Source organism: Somniosus microcephalus, chromosome 14 (assembly GCF_052327205.1).
Source record: "Somniosus microcephalus isolate GS21.2 chromosome 14, FLI_Smic_1.0, whole genome shotgun sequence".
Classification (NCBI taxonomy): Eukaryota; Metazoa; Chordata; class Chondrichthyes; order Squaliformes; family Somniosidae; genus Somniosus; species Somniosus microcephalus.
In genome coordinates this window covers 125,781,250-125,800,036 of record NC_141000.1, presented here as the reverse complement: position 1 = coordinate 125,800,036, position 18,787 = coordinate 125,781,250, and the positions used below count along the sequence as shown (strand labels likewise).

The 18,787-nt window shown below is 47.8% G+C and overlaps 1 protein-coding gene across 5 annotated transcripts in view; it reads right to left on the bottom strand.

The window, feature by feature from the left end:
- The window catches only part of robo2 (roundabout, axon guidance receptor, homolog 2 (Drosophila)), a 1,120,123-nt gene that overhangs the window by 945,068 nt on the left and 156,268 nt on the right, over window positions 1–18,787 (bottom strand). The window contains exon 1 of one of the 5 annotated variants that reach the window (XM_086007299.1): window positions 11,775–12,167. The exons of the other annotated variants lie outside the window; for them this stretch is intronic. Coding sequence (XP_085863425.1) covers window positions 11,775–11,967 — 193 coding nt within the window. The 5' untranslated portion in view covers window positions 11,968–12,167. Of the gene's footprint in view, window positions 1–11,774; window positions 12,168–18,787 lie in introns of those variants that run through there. 5 annotated transcript variants of the gene reach the window in all.

Here is an 18,787-nt window from a genome sequence, read left to right as displayed (position 1 = left end):
GTAGTCACACATAGGCCCAGACCAGGTAAGGACGGCAGATAACCTTCCTTAAAAAGGACTTTAGTGAACCAGTTGGACTCTTACGACAATCCGATAGTTTCATGGTCACCATTACTGACACTAGCTTTTTATTCCAGATTTATTTAATTAACTGAATTTAAATTCCCCAGCTGCCTGTGGTGGGATTTGAACTCACGTCTCTGGATCATTAGTCCAGGTCTCTGGATTACTAGCCCGGGTCTCACTGAGATTACTAGTCCAGTAACATGACCACTATGCCACCGTACCCCTCAATCAATGTTTTACTTTAAGTTTAAAGTTATTTTTCGATATGCAAGGAAGAATCGGTCAAAAATACTGGTCATTTGATTGGCCCAAACAGCAGCATAATGGACGTATTGCAGAGCGGGCTCGAGGGTCCATATGGCCTACCCCTGCCTACAGACAGAGATGCCAACTCTCCAGGATTTACCTGGAGGCTCCAGGAATTGACGGTTAATCTCCCCGGACGCAGCTGCGAGCAAACCCCGGGGGAGGAAAAAAAAAAATCACAGGAAGCAGTAAAGATATTTGTTTTTCAGTTTCTTCGAACACTTTCATATATGAGTTAATTAAAAGCATTGAGAGTTTGGAAGGAAAAAAAAAATGCTGGTTTCTGGGCGGGGGCGGTCGGAGACAAAGGTCACGTGATGAAAGCTGCAGGAATGCCTCCAACCCAGAGTCGGGAACTCAACTTTTAGAATCGCTGCTGTCTGATGTTGGTAAGTGGCACTGCAAGAGCCTGTGGTTCTGCGGTTAATTAATAAGCGTGGCGGTTAATTAATGCTCAGAACTCTTTGTGAAGTCAAAGAGATCTTGTGAGGATGTATGTTTAAAAAAATACCAGCGTCTTTCTTATTCATTCACGGGATGTGGGCATCGCCAGCATTTATTGCCCGTCCCTGATTGCCCTGGAGAAGGAGGTGGTGAGCCGCCTTCTATGAAGACAACTGAGCACCTTTCTTGGCCATTTCAGAGAGCAGTCAAGAGTCAACCACGTTGCTGTGGGTTTGGAGTCACATATAGGCCGAGATTTCCTTCCCTAAAGGACTTTAGTGAACCAGATGGGTTTTATATAACAATCCAGTAGTTTCACCATTACTAGCTTTTATATTTTAATTTAAATTCCCTCGCTACCACAGACAGTGGGATTTGAACTCGCGTCTCTGGATCATTAAGTCCAGTAACATAACTACTATGCTACCGTACCCTCCTTGTCCAGTAACAAGTCACTGAAGACATCAAATCCAAACAGGACCTCAAACCAGATCTATGCAAGTTAGACATTCCGGGTTTAGAAACAGCCTCATCTCTCAAAATTGGAACAATCATGAAGGGATCCGTGAGAAATTAGGAGTTTTTATAAAATGCCAACGATAACACAGCTAATGGCAAAGATTTACCTCAAAATACCAAAATTAACGGGATAGTCCAAAATGACAATTTAGTAACTGAAATTTCCATTTATTAAATTTAAAAAAAACACTGCCTTCATTTATGTCAGTCTCATTAAAGCAATGAGATAAATATTTCAATTGTGTGACTGAATTTCATTTGCAAGCCATTGCCTGCCACATGGAATAAAAGTGGAGAAAGGCACAACCTGTAGACTCCCCCCAGTAACTCGTTTGGTAAAGTTAATGTGTCCCGTAATGTACCAGGGCCCGGGTCTGGTTTCTGGTACGCGCCGAGTCAGCAGGTCTCGCCAGCACGTGCTACAATTGGCCACACGGGATGTGGGCATCGCTGGAGAGGCCAGCATTTATTGCCCATCCCTAATTGCCCTGGAGAAGGTGGTGGTGAGCCGCCTTCTTGACAACCGAGTGGCATTTCAGACGGCAGTTGAGTCAACCACACCGCTGTGGGTCTGGAGCCAGCCAGACCAGGTAAGGACAGCAGATTTCCTTCCCTAAACGACATTAGTGAACCAGATGGGTTTTTATGACAATCTGGCACTTTCATGGTCACTAGCTATTTTATTCCAGATTTATTTAACTGAATTTAAATTCCCCAGCTGCCGTGATGGGACTTCAACTCTGGTCTCTGGATCATTAGTCCGGGTCTCTGGATTACTAGTCTAAATCAAAGTGCTGGCGTATGGCGAGATATGGCCTTTGGGCCCACTCGATCGAGGTGCCCGAGAAGGGGAGCCGGGGGGAACCAGAACCTGTGGAACTGCACCCCGGCACGGAATCGATACCTTCGGGAGAGGAAGGGATGAAGAAAAAAAATATAATGACGAAGTTACCTGCGACGTAATCTATGGTGAAAGGGAAGGTGACGGTTTCAGTTGTTTCATTGTAAGAAGGTGTTGTGAGGTTCTTCACGCAAGGATCATCTGCCTTAAACCTCACTGGGTGGAAGGGATCTAACAGAGACATCCGTAAGAGCATCATACAAAATACTTCTTCCTGCGAGAAGGGTCCTTTGATAAACATTTTCAGATGCACCAGCTGTCAACAGTGCAAGCTTTCCAAGGTGTCTATCGCCTATCGAGGCAAGCCGCTTGCTGCAGACTCAGGTACTTTCTGCCGCTGCCTAAGATGCTCGCGAGGCAAGGCTGGCAGAATAGCTGCGCCCAGAATTCTTTGACCCCTCCCATCTCTTCCCGCAAGCTCCTTCCTCTTACTCAGGGGAGCCCTTGTTTTGGTGACACCAGGTGTTTCTTAAGTGTTGCGAGATGCTCGTGTCATGTGGAGACAGGGCCGGGATAACACACGGTAAACACACAAAGGAAAACCGAGGACTGGTGCTCGCTCTCATTACTGAAACACTCACCCTGGGAGGGGTGAAGAAGAATTATGGCCAATATTCTTGTCAAATGGTCTTTGCCACCAACCATAACAATTCAGGAGAATAAAGGTGAATCTAATCGAGAGGCTAGAGAATGAGGAAACACAAACCAAAATGTAGAATCTTTTTTACATTGTCATTTTTTTTTTTTTTTAAGGTAAAAATCATTTCCAAGTCTTTAACTATTGACGCCATCGAGACCGGTATCAGAAACTATCGGAACAGAATCCTGACTCTCAACAAGAGTGGTCCAGTTCACTACAAGTAACTGTCCAACTGTTGTGAACTACACCAGCGCTCAGACTCTGCTTCCATCAAACCCCATCAATTTTCAATTCCAACAAACAACCTTATTCCCATTCTAAAGCACGTGGGCGTGGTATCATCAACAGACAATAATGAAACATTATTGATATGTACGGCCCTTGAATATTGTTAACTGAACCCCAGGTGGCCCCTGATGGCAGCAATCACATTGCAGTAATTACAATCCAAAGTCTTTTTGGATCGGTGGCATAGTGGTTAGCACTGTTGCCTCACAGCGCCAGGGACCCGGGTTCGAATCCAGCCTCGGGTGACTGTGCAAACTCCACACAGACATTCTCCCCGTGTTTGCGTGGGTTTCCTCCGGGTGCTCCGGTTTCCTCCCACAGTCCAAAGATGTGCGGGCTAGGTTGATTGGCCATGATAAATTGACCATTAGTGTTAGGGGGATTAAAATATGTGGGGTTACGGGGATAGGGTGGGATATGTGTTGGTGCAGGGGTTACGGGGATCGGGTGGGATATGTGTCGGTGCAGGCTCGATGGGCCGAAATGGCCTCTATCTGCATTGTGGGGTGTCTGTTTCTGTTTCTGTTTCTTCTCTGAATGGCGGAGCAGGCTCGAAGGGCTGAATGGCCTACTCTGCTCCTAGTTCTTAGGTTCTTATGTTATTCTTTGACAGTTCCAGAGGGACTGGAACTAAAAGCAGCTCATTGCTAACCCACCAATTTGAGGGTTTATTCAGACATAACGATTTTGCGGAACCCTCGTTGTTTAATAGCTTTCTCAGGAAAGTCCCGCACACACGGGTAAGTTGGTTGATGCCGATGTAGCCTGTCCCTCTGTCCAGCCGATCCTGCTGTTGCCTAAATACTTCTGCGCAGTAACGCTGGAGAAATTATTTCACTTACAAATGTTGTTGGCCTTTCAATTTTCTTCCCCACGCAGCTGTTGCCCCAGGCTCAGCAGAGCCAATGAGACTGTCCGTCTCGTCAGTGATGGAATTTATTCATTCTCGGGATGTGAGCGTCGCTGGCAAGGCCGGCAGTTATTGCCCCTCCCGAGTTGCCCTCTATGACTGAGTGGCCACTTCAGAGGACAGTTAAGGGTCAACCAGGTAGGTGTGGGTCTACAGTCAGAGAAAGGCCCACATCGAGTAAGGACGACAGGTTTTGTTCCCTTTAGCACAAGAGTGACAACCATCCAAGAGCTTCATGGTCACAATACTAATACCAGCTTTTTATTTCTATAATTGTTTTTTTGAAAAAACCCTGAATTCTCAAACTGCAATGGTGGGATTTGATCTCACATTATCGGGATTACTCGTCTAGTAACATAACCACTGCACTACCATACTTGAGATACAACAACCCCATCTACCACCTTAAACATTCACTCCCTCCACCACCGGCGCACCGTGGCTGCAGTGTGTACCATCTACAAGATGCACTGCAGCAACTCGCCAAGGCTTCTTCGGCAGCACCTCCCAAACCCGCGACCTCTACCACCTAGAACGACAAGGGCAGCAGGTGCATGGGAACACCACCACCTCCAAGTTCCCCTCCAAGCCACACACCATCCTGACCTAATATATTGGCTGTTCCTTCATCGTCGCTGGGTCAAAATCCTGGAACTCCCTCCCTAACAGCACTGTGGGAGCACCTTCACCACACGGACTGCAGCGGTTCAAGAAGGCGGCTCACCACCACCTTCTCAAGGGCAACTAGGGATGGTCAATAAATGCCGGCCTTGCCAGCGACGCCCACATCCCATGAATGAATAAAAAAGAGCTAGCGGCTAGGTTTATCATATGAAGCACCAAATGAAAAGGAGCTGGATCTCAAAGATCCCAGGGCACAATTTCAAACAAGAGCAGGAGAGTTCTCCCAATATTCATCCCTCAACCAACATCACTAAAACAGATGATCTGGTCATTTATCAGATTGCTGTTTGTGGGAGCTTGCTGTGCACAAATTGGCTGCCTCGTTTCCCACATTACAACAGTGACTACACTTCAAAAAGTACTTCATTGGCTGTAAAGTGCTTTGGGATGTCCAGAGGTCTTGAATGACGCTATAGAAATGCATGTCTTTTTGAAGAAAAATAAGTATCACCAATTTATGCCAGTGGCCAGACTTAGCACCTAAAAAGATCGCAGCCATAGTTACACAAGATAAGGAAAAAAAGACTGAATGAAGATTAGTTGGGCACCCTAATCCTACAAGGCCCTGGTACATCTGTATGCAATGCAGCAAGCACTGTCCTGGCCTACTGAGAGTAACGGCACCCTGATTACATCCACACTCTCTCTGAAGCCACATACATCTGCCCCTTAAAAGCCCCGTACGAATCATTTGTCTGCAGAGTTAATTATCGAGGGATGAGCTCAAACCAGAAGAAAGCACGCACGCACGTTAATTATTATGGGCACCAGGTAATTTGGCTGGGACTAATCAACAACATTGAAGTAGCATGGGACTGCGGACCGAGGAATTCAAATTAAAACTCCCAGCCTTGAGTGACTTTTGCGCTCAGCCGTTCCTTGATGAGTCATGTTTGATGGAGGGGAACAAAACTGTTGAAAAAGGAGACCTCTGATGTCAGCAAAGGAGTGATGCCTCCAGATATTTGGTCAGGTAAATTTGTTCAGTAAAAGTTTCAAGCTACAATTCTTTAAAAAAAAAAAAAAGGGGGCCTCTCAAGCCTGTTATCAAGAACTCTGCTGCCATATTAGTAGAACACTCATTTCATTGCACGGGAGGCACGGTGGCATAGTGGTTAGCACTGTTGCCTCACAGCACCAGGGACCCGGGTTCAAATCCGGCCTCGGGCGACTGTCTGTGTGGAGTTTGCACATTCTCCCTGTGTCTGCGTGGGTTTCCTCCGGGTGCTCCGGTTTCCTCCCACAGTCCAAAGATGTGCGGGTTAGGTTGATTTGGCTATGATAAATTGACCCTTAGTGTTAGGGGATTAAATACGTGGGGTTACGGGGATAGGGTGGGATATGTGTCGGTGCAGGCTCGATGGGCCGAAATGGCCTCTATCTGCACTGTGGGGATTCTGTGATTCTTCTGTGATTCTGTGATTGCCCCTCAGATGATCACTAATGAGGATGCCAATACACCAAAGGCCTTTCAGTCACTCAGCTCTCAGGACTGTATGACACAAGGATGCTTTTCTTAATGCTAGCTTATTCTGAACCCTTGCGTTCTCCTTGTACACCGCAATCCGCGGTCAGACGCAGTGTCAAAACAATGGGCGACTAACACGAACTCTAAAGGATGCTGTGACAAACAAGGAACAGGCGGTGGCCCACAGCAGCATCTCCACGGGACAGGATGGAAGATGTCACCGAAATACAGCGAGTTGCAGCTGTGGAATGAGAGAGAGAGAAAAAAAAACAACAGAGCACCCAATCGCTAAAGCCTACACAATTAGCGATGATGAGTGGCATCTCTAGGGCTTCCAAATGGATGGAATCTTTCTTTGCTCCTTGTTTGTTTGTCTGATATTTTTCCTGCCACACCCTGGGAGATAATTGGGGGAATGGTGCGAGATTCCAGGCTACACGGCATAAACTGGTGATAAAAGCAACGATGTCATATTGGAAGCTCACCAAGGTCATAGTTGAACAATGGTCCAAGTCAATTCAACTCCAAGTGCATCTGGAGGTTAAAGAACAGCGAGCAAACTCATTCTTCGGCAGCACCTCCCAAACCCACGACCATTACCACCTAGAAGGACAAGGGCAGCAGGCGCACGGGAACACCACCACCTCCAAGTTACACACCATCCTGACTTGGAAGTAAATCGCTGATCCTTCATCGTCGCTGGGTCAAAATCCTGGCACTCCCTCCCTAACAGCACTGTGGGAGTACCTTCACCACACGGACTGCAGCGGTTCAAGAAGGCGGCTCACCACCACCTTCTCAAGGGCAACTAGGGATGGGCAATAAATGCTGGCTTTGCCAGCGACGCCCACATCCCATGAATGAATTAAAAAAAATACAACAGCCAGTCTTCTGGCTGATCCATCTTTATATCCCCCAGCAGTTCAGTGCCCAGGTGCCGACGAGACCCTCGCTATCTAACAGAAGTTTGAGAAATTTCATCTATAGAGACCGACCTCAAATGAGGGCCCAAGTATGAGGAGAACGACTTCAAGGACATAGACAACAGTCCAACTTTTAGAGCCACACCCTGAACTGGAGTCACAAGTATCTTACCAGATGATCCAGGTCTATCAATGTGATGTTTAATCATAGAATCATACAGCACAGAAGGAGGCCATTCGGCCCATTGTGCCTGTACCGGCTCTCTGAAAGAGCTATCAAATAAGTGACCACTTTTCTGCTCTTTCCCCAGAGCCCTGCAAATGTTTCCCTTTTCAAGTATTTAGCTAATTCCCCTTTTGAAAGTTACTATTGAATCTGCTTCCACCGCCCTTTCAGGCAGCACATTCCAGATCACAACTCGCTGCGCCAATTATTTTAAATCTGTGTCCTCTGGTTACCGACCCTCCTGCCACTGGAAGCAGTTTCTCCCGATCCGCTCTATCAAAACCTCTGCTCTAAGGAGAACAATCTCAGCTTCTCTGGTCTTTCCACGTAGCTGAAACCCCCTCATCCCTGGTACCAACGCCCCCCCAGTAAGCTGCACGACCTCCTACCCGGCCTCCATCCCCCACTGAGTGGTCTCTGCAATGTAAAGTCTGGTGAGCGGCCTGTGCGGGACCTCGCAGATGGCTGTGTGGCTGCACAGCATAGCGGGAACATTAACCTCGGCCCCTATTACATTTTTATATATATTTTTTATCCACACCTTTGTTTTGTGCCCTTCCCCCTTTTTTTCTCTCCCACATGGCAGCTGTCTCCCATTCTGCCAGCGCATTTCACACCTCATCTAGAGCCGTCTTTTGTCTCCACTAGTCCTATCACCATCTCGTCTGGTTTTGAATACCTCTTAATGTCTCTTCACTTCTCTTTTGTTCTCTCGTCCCCATTTCCCAGCCCCCAAACTGGCCTTTTAATCTGTTTCATTTCCTGTGTTTTTTCAGTCCTGACGAAGGGTTTCGACCTGAAACATTGACTCTATTTCTCTCTCCACGGATGTTGCCTGGCCTGCTGAGTTTTTCCAGCGTTTTCTGTTGTTATAGCGGGAACATTGTCTGGTACCATTCTGATGAACTGATTCAGATGAAGGGTCTACAGTCACAGTGGCCTTTTCTCTTTACAGAGGCTGATTGACCTGCTACGGAATTCCACGTTTTCCCAGAATGTCCAATTTTTTCCCTTTTTATTTAGTAGAGATGTTTACGGGTAACACTCCATGTTAACTCTGTGACTGGTCGGGGAAGTGGTTATGCAACAATCTACCTTACAAAAGTAAAACTAGATATTCCTGAACCTCTTTCCAGAACAAGGGGGCATAGCCTTAAAATTAGAGCCATGCCGTTCAGGGGTGATGTCAGGAAGCACTTCTTCACACAAAGGGTGGTGGAAATCTGGAACTCTCTCCCCCAAAAAACTGTTGAGGCTGGGGGTCAATTGGAAATTTCAAAATGGAGATTGATGGATTTTTGTTAGGCAAAGTGTATTAAGTGCTATGGAACCAAGGCGGGTGGAGGGAGTTAAGATACAGATCAGCCATGAGCTAATTGAATGGCGGCACAGGCTCGAGGGGCTGAAAGGACCAGGAGGAGGCCAATGGTTTTTGGCCTTATTTTCTCCTCACCAACTGCACCATCTGTGGATGGGTTGATATGCCATTGCTTTTTCCCCAACCTGCTGTCAATAGCCTTCTTAGACAGGCACCAGGACACGCGTGAGAATGGTCGGTTGAAGACATCCTATCAAATGTTTCCCCCTTGGGGAGGTTTCTGGCCTTTGTCCTGCACTTTCTGTTGCCACAGAAAGACAGCTGGATCAGAACTGAGAGCTTCAAGAATCCAGCGCATGGTGTGGCGCTGGTGCCCTTCCCTGAAGGACTTTAGATTGTTGCAACAACCCAACAGTTTTTATGGTCACTTTTATCTATAGTGCCAGCCCACAAATTTTATCGAATTCCGTTTCTGAACTTGCCGTGGTGGGATTTGATCTCTCAATCTCCAAGCTGCTGGCCTACCATGATGGCCACGAGGCTACCGTAGGCAATCTTCCAAATGCACCCTCACCAGTGATCTACACAGGATTAAGTAACCTCATTTGATTTAGAGAGAGATGCTTTTGGATGTGTCGTAGCGTTCAAACATCAGAGACGGTACAAAGGACTCGGAGACCGATGTGATTAGAGGTATAATCTTTGAGAAAAGAGCAGATAAGCTAGAGGTCCTGTTGAAAAGACATATCTCTTACGGGACTTTATGCAGAAAGAAAAACATACTTGATAGGATACAGAGATTAAACTCAGAGCAATATTTTTAGGTGCGCTAAAGCAGCAGGGGAAGAGGGCAGAGGTTCGGGGCTGTGAAGGGAACTTTTGGACCAGACGCCATGAAGTACTGCTTTAGACAAAGGGGTGACCAACAAATGGAACTAGGAGTCAAAGGAGGGCAGCCGACCCAACACAACAGAGTGAATCAGATAGATGTGACAGTGTGAGGAAGGGAGGGCTAGTATTCTGGAGGAATGGGCTGAAGTGCTGCCATCACCTGGTGCATAGGTCCGCCTGGACTGGCCACATTCAGTGACTAGTCAGTTCAAAGGACCGTGTCAACAGGATTTAAATATCAGCACGTGAAACTATATCACGCAACGTGGGGTAAGGTAACCTATCAAAGAGGATTCCTGCAGAATTGGATTTATCCTCTTATAATAATACTAGGTTAGAACAGAGTTTGAAATACGTTTTGCCCGGGTTTTGGTCAAGGTGTTTAATCACCCAAACATTGGGACTGAGTTTCACGGAGACTTACGGCGATACGCAACGCCGGCAAAACATCGAAGTAGTAATGTCGTTACCTGAGCTATAACTTATGCTGAAAGGTAATGCGATGCATTCCGTGGCATCAAAACTCAGATGTCGTCGTTGTGCGATGCTTCACACACGGAGCATTTGTCTTAAACCTGAGTCAGAAAGAAACCCCCGCAACACAAAGAGGCAGAGCCTCTCCTCTTGGGTGAAAGGTCCTTCAGCAAACATTGTTCCAAAGCTTTGCTTGGCAACAGCACCGATTTTTCAAGAGGTGTCTCACGTAGACAGAGACGTGCGGTTCTCGTGGGTTCCGCCTACGTGTCTTTCTATGCCGCTGTACGCTGCTCAACCAGAATGTTCGCGGCCCGCCCATTCGTACCTCACCTGTTGCCACTTGCCCCCAGGGGAGTTCTGTTTCAGTGAACCAGGTGCGTCCATGTAATACGCGAAGGATTACTACATTATTCCATGAGACAGGCGTCAAGTGGAGGTAACAGGCAATGAGTGGAATGGAAATTGGCAAACAAAACTGCCAAATCCTAAAGGGGGAAGAGTCCTCAAGGACCATCACGGATAATGGCCAACTGATAGGAATCTCATGTACTATTGGAGAAGGCAGTGTGAATTCACACAATGAGAAAGAATTTTCTACAGGTTTGATGGGACAGTGTAGAGGGAGCTTTACTCTGTATCTAACCCGTGCTCTACCTGCCCTAGGAGTGTTTGATGGGACAGTGTAGAGGGAGCTTTACTCTGTATCTAACCCGTGCTGTACCTGCCCTGGGAGTGTTTGATGGGATAGTGTAGAGGGAGCTTTACTCTGTATCTAACCCGTGCTGTATCTGCCCTGGGTGTGTTTGATGGGACAGTATAGAGGGAGCTTTACTCTGTATCTAACCCGTGCTGTACCTGCCCTGGGAGTCTTTGATGGGACAGTGTAGAGGGAGCTTTACTCTGTATCTAACCCGTGCTGTTCCTGCCCTGGGAATGTTTGATGGGACAGTGTAGAGGGAGCTTTACTCTGTATCTAACCCGTACTGTACCTGCCCTGGGTGTGTTTGATGGGACAGTGTAGAGGGAGCTTTACTCTGTATCTAACCCGTGCTTTCATGCCCTGGGAGTGTTTGATGGGATAGTGTAGAGGGAGCTTTACTCTGTATCTAACCCGTGCTTTCATGCCCTGGGAGTGTTTGATGCTGGCACTGGCTGCCTGAAATAGAAAGCCTTCAATTTCCCAGCACTAACATCTCTCACTGTGATGAACTCAGTCTTCACAAAAAAAAGTAATTGAACATGCCAAACGCAAGGCTTTCCTTGTGCAAGATAGCAGAAAATGTGCCTGTCCACAAATTAAAAAAAAAAATTCTGTGTTCTGCAATGAAACAGTATAACATTTTGTGCCAAGATATCTTCACCAGATTATGTTACAAGGATAAAATCAAAAGATGGTATTGATTGTGTCAACACTCAAGTCACTCAGCAAAGCAAACCTTGCATTGCAGAGCAGTCATACAACGGAACGTTCGACAAGGTTCGGAACCAACTGCGTCTGAAATACAGAGATTGTCGCTCTAAAAACAGGATCATACTTTTTAGCTTTTTCCCCAACTGAAAGCCACCTGTCTAAACTGAAGCACGCAGCCTAAGTCAGATTCTGCCCGTGGTACCCGACCGTGGGTAACATCATCCCAACACGTCCCATTTCAAGAGGCGCCAGCCTCACCGCCGGGCCACGACAGGGTCGTGACGCAATGTGAAGAAAACTACCTGAGGTGTAAGTTACTTTGAAGGGAGGTTCAGTGGTGCCCAGGATCCCAAAGTAGTGCACCGTGGCTGCGGGACGCTTCACGCACGGGTAGTCCGTGTTCACCTTTCCGATGATGGACCGGTGACGCAGGACCGTCATCCGAAAGAGGATGCAAAGCATTTCTTCACGGGAGAAGCCCCCTCTGACATCCATTTTGAGGACTCTTTGTTGTCGAGGGTCCAAAGTTTCTTGCACACGGATGGTGCCAATTCTGCTTGCTCAATGCTCTAGATCTTCCCTCAGTTGCTTTTGATGATCACGTGCACCGAGGCAGTGATGATTGTGGGAGCCAGAGCACTTGTGACCCTCTGCGTCCCTCTCACAGGTGCCGCCAATGATCCTGGGGAACCTTAAGTGTAGTTAACTGAGTCTCTATCCAATATAAGATTAATTACTAGCTACCTCCAGGAGGAAGAGGCTTGGCCCAATCACTACATCTTGATTTCCCTAGCCACCACTCCTTCTCCTTTCAGACTTGGCACTGTCCTGTACCATGGGCCTTGGCCCTTCAACTTGAGGAAAGATCTTATAATAGGAACTAAACGAAAAGAAAACAACTTGCATTCATACAGTGCCTTTAACGTGGTAAAACATCCCAAGGGCGCTACCCAGGAGCGATTATCAAACAAAATTTGACACCGAGCCACATAAGGAGATATTAGGGCAGGCAAAGAGGAGTGTCTTAAAGGAGGAAAGGGAGGAGGAGAGGTTTAGGGAGGGAATTTCAGAGCTTAGGGCCCAGGCAACTGAAGGCACGGACGCCAATACTGGAGCGATGGGAATCGGGGGATGCGCAAGAGGCCAGAATTGGAGGAGCACAAATAACTTGGAGGGTTGTAGAGCTGGAGAAGGTTACAGAGATAGGGAGGGATGTTAAATCAAGATTGTTATTTGTGTTGTACTTTTCTTACTCCTTGCGCTGAAGCCATTGCTGTCCAATACCAGTAGGGTCATAACTTAGAGACTCTCGATTATCACCAATCCATTATTCAGCCCATTACAGTGGATAATAGAAGCTCCGTTGCAATGAGAAAGGATTACATTCCGTAAATGGTACTTAAGGGTCAAGAAAGATGCATTTTTTGAGAGGAAATACACTTCACCGGGCAATAAATAATTTGCACTCGGAATCGTCTTGAAAGCTCCCAATATTTTATAATGTATGTCTCCTGTATACAACAATGATGCTTGAACCAACCCTGCCTGCCAAGTTCTCGGGTGCTCTCTGTTCCTGTCACTTGCCCACACTCAACTCAGGTGTGTAGCCAAAACTGGGCAATCTCTTAACCAGAATCCACTTCTCTCTCCCATTGAGTCTACCTGCTCCCGTCACCATCTCTGGACAACTTTGCTTCTTACACCAGGTGTCACTACGTAACACATTCTTAATTATCAAACCAATATCATGTTTCCACAGGTAGAGGCAGAAATATAGGTAAATAAAAATACAACTCACTGCTGAAAGGTGATAAGGAGCTCCAATGCAACGTGATATCACTCAGGTTAAGAAACTAGATTGTTCACAATCTCAGCGTCCTACTTGACCCTGAACTGAGCTGAGCTTCCGACCACATCTCCTCTCCAGCACTGAGACCGCCTACTTCCACCTCAGCAGCATCGCTCGTCTCCACCCCTGCCTCAGCTCATCTTCTTGCTGAATCCCTCATCCCTGCCTTTGTTACCTCCAGAATCGACTGTTCCAAATGCTCTCCTGGCCAGCCTCCCAACCTCCACTCTCCATAAAACTGAGCTCATTCTAAAATTCCCGCTCACCCACCACCCGTGCTCGCTGACCTGCATTGGCTCCGGTCACCCAACTTGTTTGCTTTTGTCCCTCAGCGCGGAATCTTACAGGTGTTAACATGCTGGTTTGCATGGGTTAGAGACAGAGGGGTAGAATTGGACCTTGTTTTACCGTGGGCGCAATTTTGGGGCCCAACATCCTGCGTCCCAAGGAGACCTGAAAAACTTCCAATGTGAAACTGGGTTGGGCCATCTTTCAGTCATCAGGAACGGCCGCCTGAAACAGGCAGAGGGCCCCTTACATCTGTAAATGAGGGGCCCAGCGCTTGTTTTAGGCCCCCTGGCAGGAATTGCTTTGGGATGAGCGGGGGGGGGGGGGGGGGGGGTGGGGGAAGGCTGGTGCCGGGATTTCTCCACTGAGCAGTTCAGAACAGAAGGTGTTGATTTTAAATCGTTCCCGAATGCTGCCTCCCCCAACTCTACAGTCGTGATTGAACCCACCCCCATCCCCGCTGTTGCCCACTCCAAAGCCCCCTCTCAGCAGCCCGACAGTCGTCCTATTCACAATGCGCGAGCTGGCAGAGTCCATCGCGCCTCCACAGGCAACTCGCGCAAAAGAAATTTTCGTGATGCCCAGGGACCAATATCTGGCCGGCTTCGGGCCCTCCTGTTTGGGAAGTGCGCTGGTGACGTGCGCTAGTTTACGGACCCGGACAACTTCTACCCCACTGTGTGAGGCATTGCGACATAAATGAAGGTATTATTCTTCCTTTTTAGATCAATAACCGAAATTCAACCATTCCTTTTACTGACAGCCTGACATAGATTTATTTTTTTTAACCTTTGATTGTCCCCACTCACAAAGGAATTGGGCAGCATAGCCGCATGTGAATCCTGGGGAATAAGGAAAATAAAGCGAGATAAACTATAGATGGGCGACCCGCACAATAATCGTTTATGAAAAATAATCGGAGCTAATATTTCGGTTGCAAAACTGCACAAATGCTGAGCCTCGCTGACAGAATAGGTTTATTTAAGGAGCCTAAAAATTAATATGTGGCGTTCAGTAATCAAACATCACACCTCATGCGTGAAAGCTGTTTTGCACAAATGTCAAAAGATTCAATCAAAGGGGCAGTGAGTCAACAGACAGTAATGAGAGGATATCGACCCACACGTCAAACGCCCTGACTGCATCACTTATAAATGCCACATTCTGCAGTCAGTCAGAAGCTGCAGTTCAAAAAACTCTCAATAGTAGCTCGATTTCCATTTGTGTCTGCGTATAATTGAGCCTGCTTATATTTACCAGTTTTTCCTCTGGTTCAATCAATGGATTAAATCAACCTTAGGTCCGATTCAATCCTCCTTAAATAAGCAGCAAGATGAAATGTTTTGGTAAATCTCTTTCACTTCAATTGTCAACGATACAAGCGGCATCAAGAGTCAATGCTTCAGGAGAAAAGTCGCTTGCAACAATGCCAGTGTGGCCATAAAATAACGCCCAACTCTCTCATCTCCCTAATCAACGTTTAAAATTTTTTTTTTACCACACCAGTTGGCTAGGACATGGGAACGCAGAAGTAAGACACAGGAGAGGGTACCTGAACCGACACCCAAATTGAAAGGTAAGGAGGTGTTGCTTGCGAATTCAAGATACGTTGTCGCGCCTGTTGTGCTGGTCCTCGTGGGAAAGAATTCAGAGTGGAACATCGAAGGAGGGGTTTGGGGTCGCAGGACAGATATCCTTAAGAGGAGGCGAAGTGTCTCCTCGAGCGACAAGCCTTTGCTGTGCATCCTTAAGTGTTCTGAAAGTCAACCTCGGAGGGTTTCGACGTGAGATAGCCAAGGAACTTGCTTGGCGCACATTTGGTGCACACTCTCTCCTGCTGTCTCAGATGTCCGTGTGCATGTGTGTCCACACAGTCACTGAAAGCAGGCAGCTTTCGACGCTCAAGGTGACTACGTCTCTTCCCAGAGCCCTCGTCACCTCTCTATTCCTTATTTCGCCAATCACCAGAGGCCCGGTGGGAGCCTTGCTTCAGAAACCAGGTGCATCCAATGAAGGATTTAATTAAAATTTTCAGATTGATGACATTTCCACAAGGTTTCGGGCTAGAACAGGAGTGAAAAACAATCCACGTCGAAAAGACAGAGGGCAGCTTGAAAGACAACAAAAGGATGCTGGTGAGAAGGGACACAGCCGCGGGCTGTGGAGTTACCATTTCCCTGAGATTCTGAACACATCATTCCATCAATGCTACCTTCATACAACATTCACCAATGTGCCCATAGCAATCAGTGTTGCTTACGTCCTGTAGGACACTGTCAGTGTTTTAATAGCAACAGAACTCACCAAGGGACAGGAAGATAAACAAGGAGCACAAACAAGCTAATTGCTACAGATGGAGAGCAATCTTTAATATTCGTTCACAGGATGTGGGCATCACTGGCAAGGCCAGCATTTATTGCCCATCCCTACTTGCCCTTGAGTGGCCATTTCAGAGGGCAATTAAGAGTCAACAACATTGCTGTGGGTCTGGAGTCACATATAAGCCAGATTTCCTCCCCTAAATGACATTAGTGAACCAGATAGGTTTTTATGACAATCCAGCAGTTTCATACTCCCCATTACTAATGCGAGCTTTTTATTCCAAATGTATTTAATTAACTGAATTTAAATTCCCCAGCTGCCTTGGTGGGATTTGAACTCTGATCACCAGATTATTAGACCAGGCCTCTAGAATTAACTAGTCCAATAACATTACCACTATGCTACCGTTCCCTGACTCAGAACAGCTAGGATAGGATCCCAGTTAAATGACAGGGTCTCTTGCTGGGTCAGGCTCATTGGTCCTTACAATGGCTTTAGGGGAGGGGAAGTGGGAGGGGGGGAAACTGGTGAGCGACTGCAGTACACAACCAAACTGGTGCCTTTAGCAACAGCCTTTCTCCCCAAGTCAAGGACACAGATAGAGCCTGTTAAGGTATTGAGTCAATGGGAGTGTGAATCCCAGATTGTTCCGTGCACCATCTTCACCACGGGAAGGAGTTGGAAATCTCCTCCCCGATGAATGTGAGGCCAATTTAATGAGGGGTTTCTTTCTCACAATACTCAAGTAGGTCGAGTGAGGCCCTGGACGTCGCTGACGATGGGGCTCAATACCAGCACCATCTTGTTGCCTTTCCACCTGCTGTTGTCTTTCTGCAGTGGGATTGTTTTGATCCATAGTCTAGCCCCTAATCTAACGCTGCGGAAAGACCATTAGTGAGGTAAACCTCTCTCAAGACTTCATTCTTGAAAAAAGGTCTATATCGGCCCCTTGTTAACAATACTGGGACTCAAAAGCATCAGCTTAGCATGGAGTCTGTACTTGCTTAGAGTAGAGGTCAACTGGAATACTCAACCAAACTGGTGAAAGGACTGCCTTTCGTAACAGCCATTCTGCCCAAGTCACCCACTCGAGCCTCTTGAGGTACTGAACCAATGGTGGGTAGAATCCCAGAATTCTCCCTACACTATCTTCACCAGCGGAAGGAGTTGGAAGGGACCTTAGAAGAAAACTCTTCACCAATGAAGGAAGGAGTACGGGGTCGCAAACGGATATCTCGAAGAGCAGGCAAACTATTTCTTCAAGTGACAAATCTTTGTCATGCAAAGATCCACCGCCTCCGCAAGGACAGCCATTTGCATTTTCTGTTGTGGAGGGATGAGGTTAGAGTCTTAAGCAGAAGCTGTGCCATGTCAGACCTGTACTTTATAGACCAGAGGTAAACTGGGTGTCAGCCGCGGCTCACTGGTAGCACTCTCGTCTCGGAGTCAGAAAATTGTGGGGCAAAGTCCCACTCCAGAGACTGGAGTACAAAATTTACAGTGCAGTACTGAGGGAGCGCTGCACTGTCGGAGGGGCAGTACTGAGGGAGCGCTGCACTGTCGGAGGGCCAGTACTGAGGGAGTGCTGCACTGTCGGAGGGGCAGTACCGAGGGAGCGCTGCACTGTCGGAGGGCCAGTACTGAGGGAGCGCTGCATTGTCAGAGGGGCAGTACTGAGGGAGCGCTGCACTGTCGGAGGGGCAGTACTGAGGGAGCGCTGCACTGTCGGAGGGGCAGTACTGAGGGAGCGCTGCACTGTCAGAGGGGCAGTACTGAGGGAGCGCTGCACTGTCGGAGGGGCAGTACTGAGGGAGCGCTGCACTGTTGGGGGGCAGTACTGAGGGAGCGCTGCACTGTCGGAGGGGCACTACTGAGGGAGCGCTGCACTGTCGGAGGGGCACTACTGAGGGAGCGCTGCACTGTCGGAGGGGCACTACTGAGGGAGTGCTGCACTGTCGGAGGGGCACTACTGAGGGAGCGCTGCACTGTCGGAGGGGCACTACTGAGGGAGTGCTGCACTGTCGGAGGGGCAGTACTGAGGGAGCGCTGCACTGTCGGAGGGGCAGTACTGAGGGAGCGCTGCACTGTCGGAGGGGCAGTACTGGGAGCGCTGTACTGTCGGAGGGGCAGTACTGAGGGAGCGCTGCATTGTTGGAGGGGCAGTACTGAGGGGCGCTGCACTGTCGCAGGGGCAGTACTGAGGGAGCGCTGCACTGTCGGAGGGGCAGTACTGAGGGAGCGCTGCACTGTCGGAGGGGCAGTACTGAGGGAGCGCTGCACTGTCGGAGGAGCCATCTTTCGGATGAGATGTTAAACCAGGATAGGATCCCAGTTGGAGATGTCTGCCCTCTCGGGTGGACGTAAAATATCCTATGGCACCATTTGAAGAAGAGTTCTCCCCGGTGTCCTGGGGCCAATATTGATCCCTCAACCAACATCACTAAAACAGATGGTCTGGTCATTATCACATTGCTGTGTGTGGGAGCTTGCTGTGTTCAAATTGGCTGCTGCGTTTCCTACATCACAACAGTGACTACACTTCAAATGTACTTCATTGGCTGTAAAGCGCTTTGGGATGTCCTGAGGTCATGAAAGGCAAATGCAAGTCCTTTCTTGAATCTCTATCAGATAAGAGTGCCTGACACGACGGATCCAATACTGGCAGTCTACCTTGGTTTCTTGCATGTTCGAAAGAACTTGTTTTTAGATTGTGGCTGATCATGTCCTCTGCTTGTCCCAAAGCATTTTACAAGGGGTGAATTATTTTTGTACAGCAGTCACTGCTATATAGGAGATAAATACAACAGCTAGGTCCCACAAACAGTAATTAGATCGACAGATACCAAGCAAGAAAGA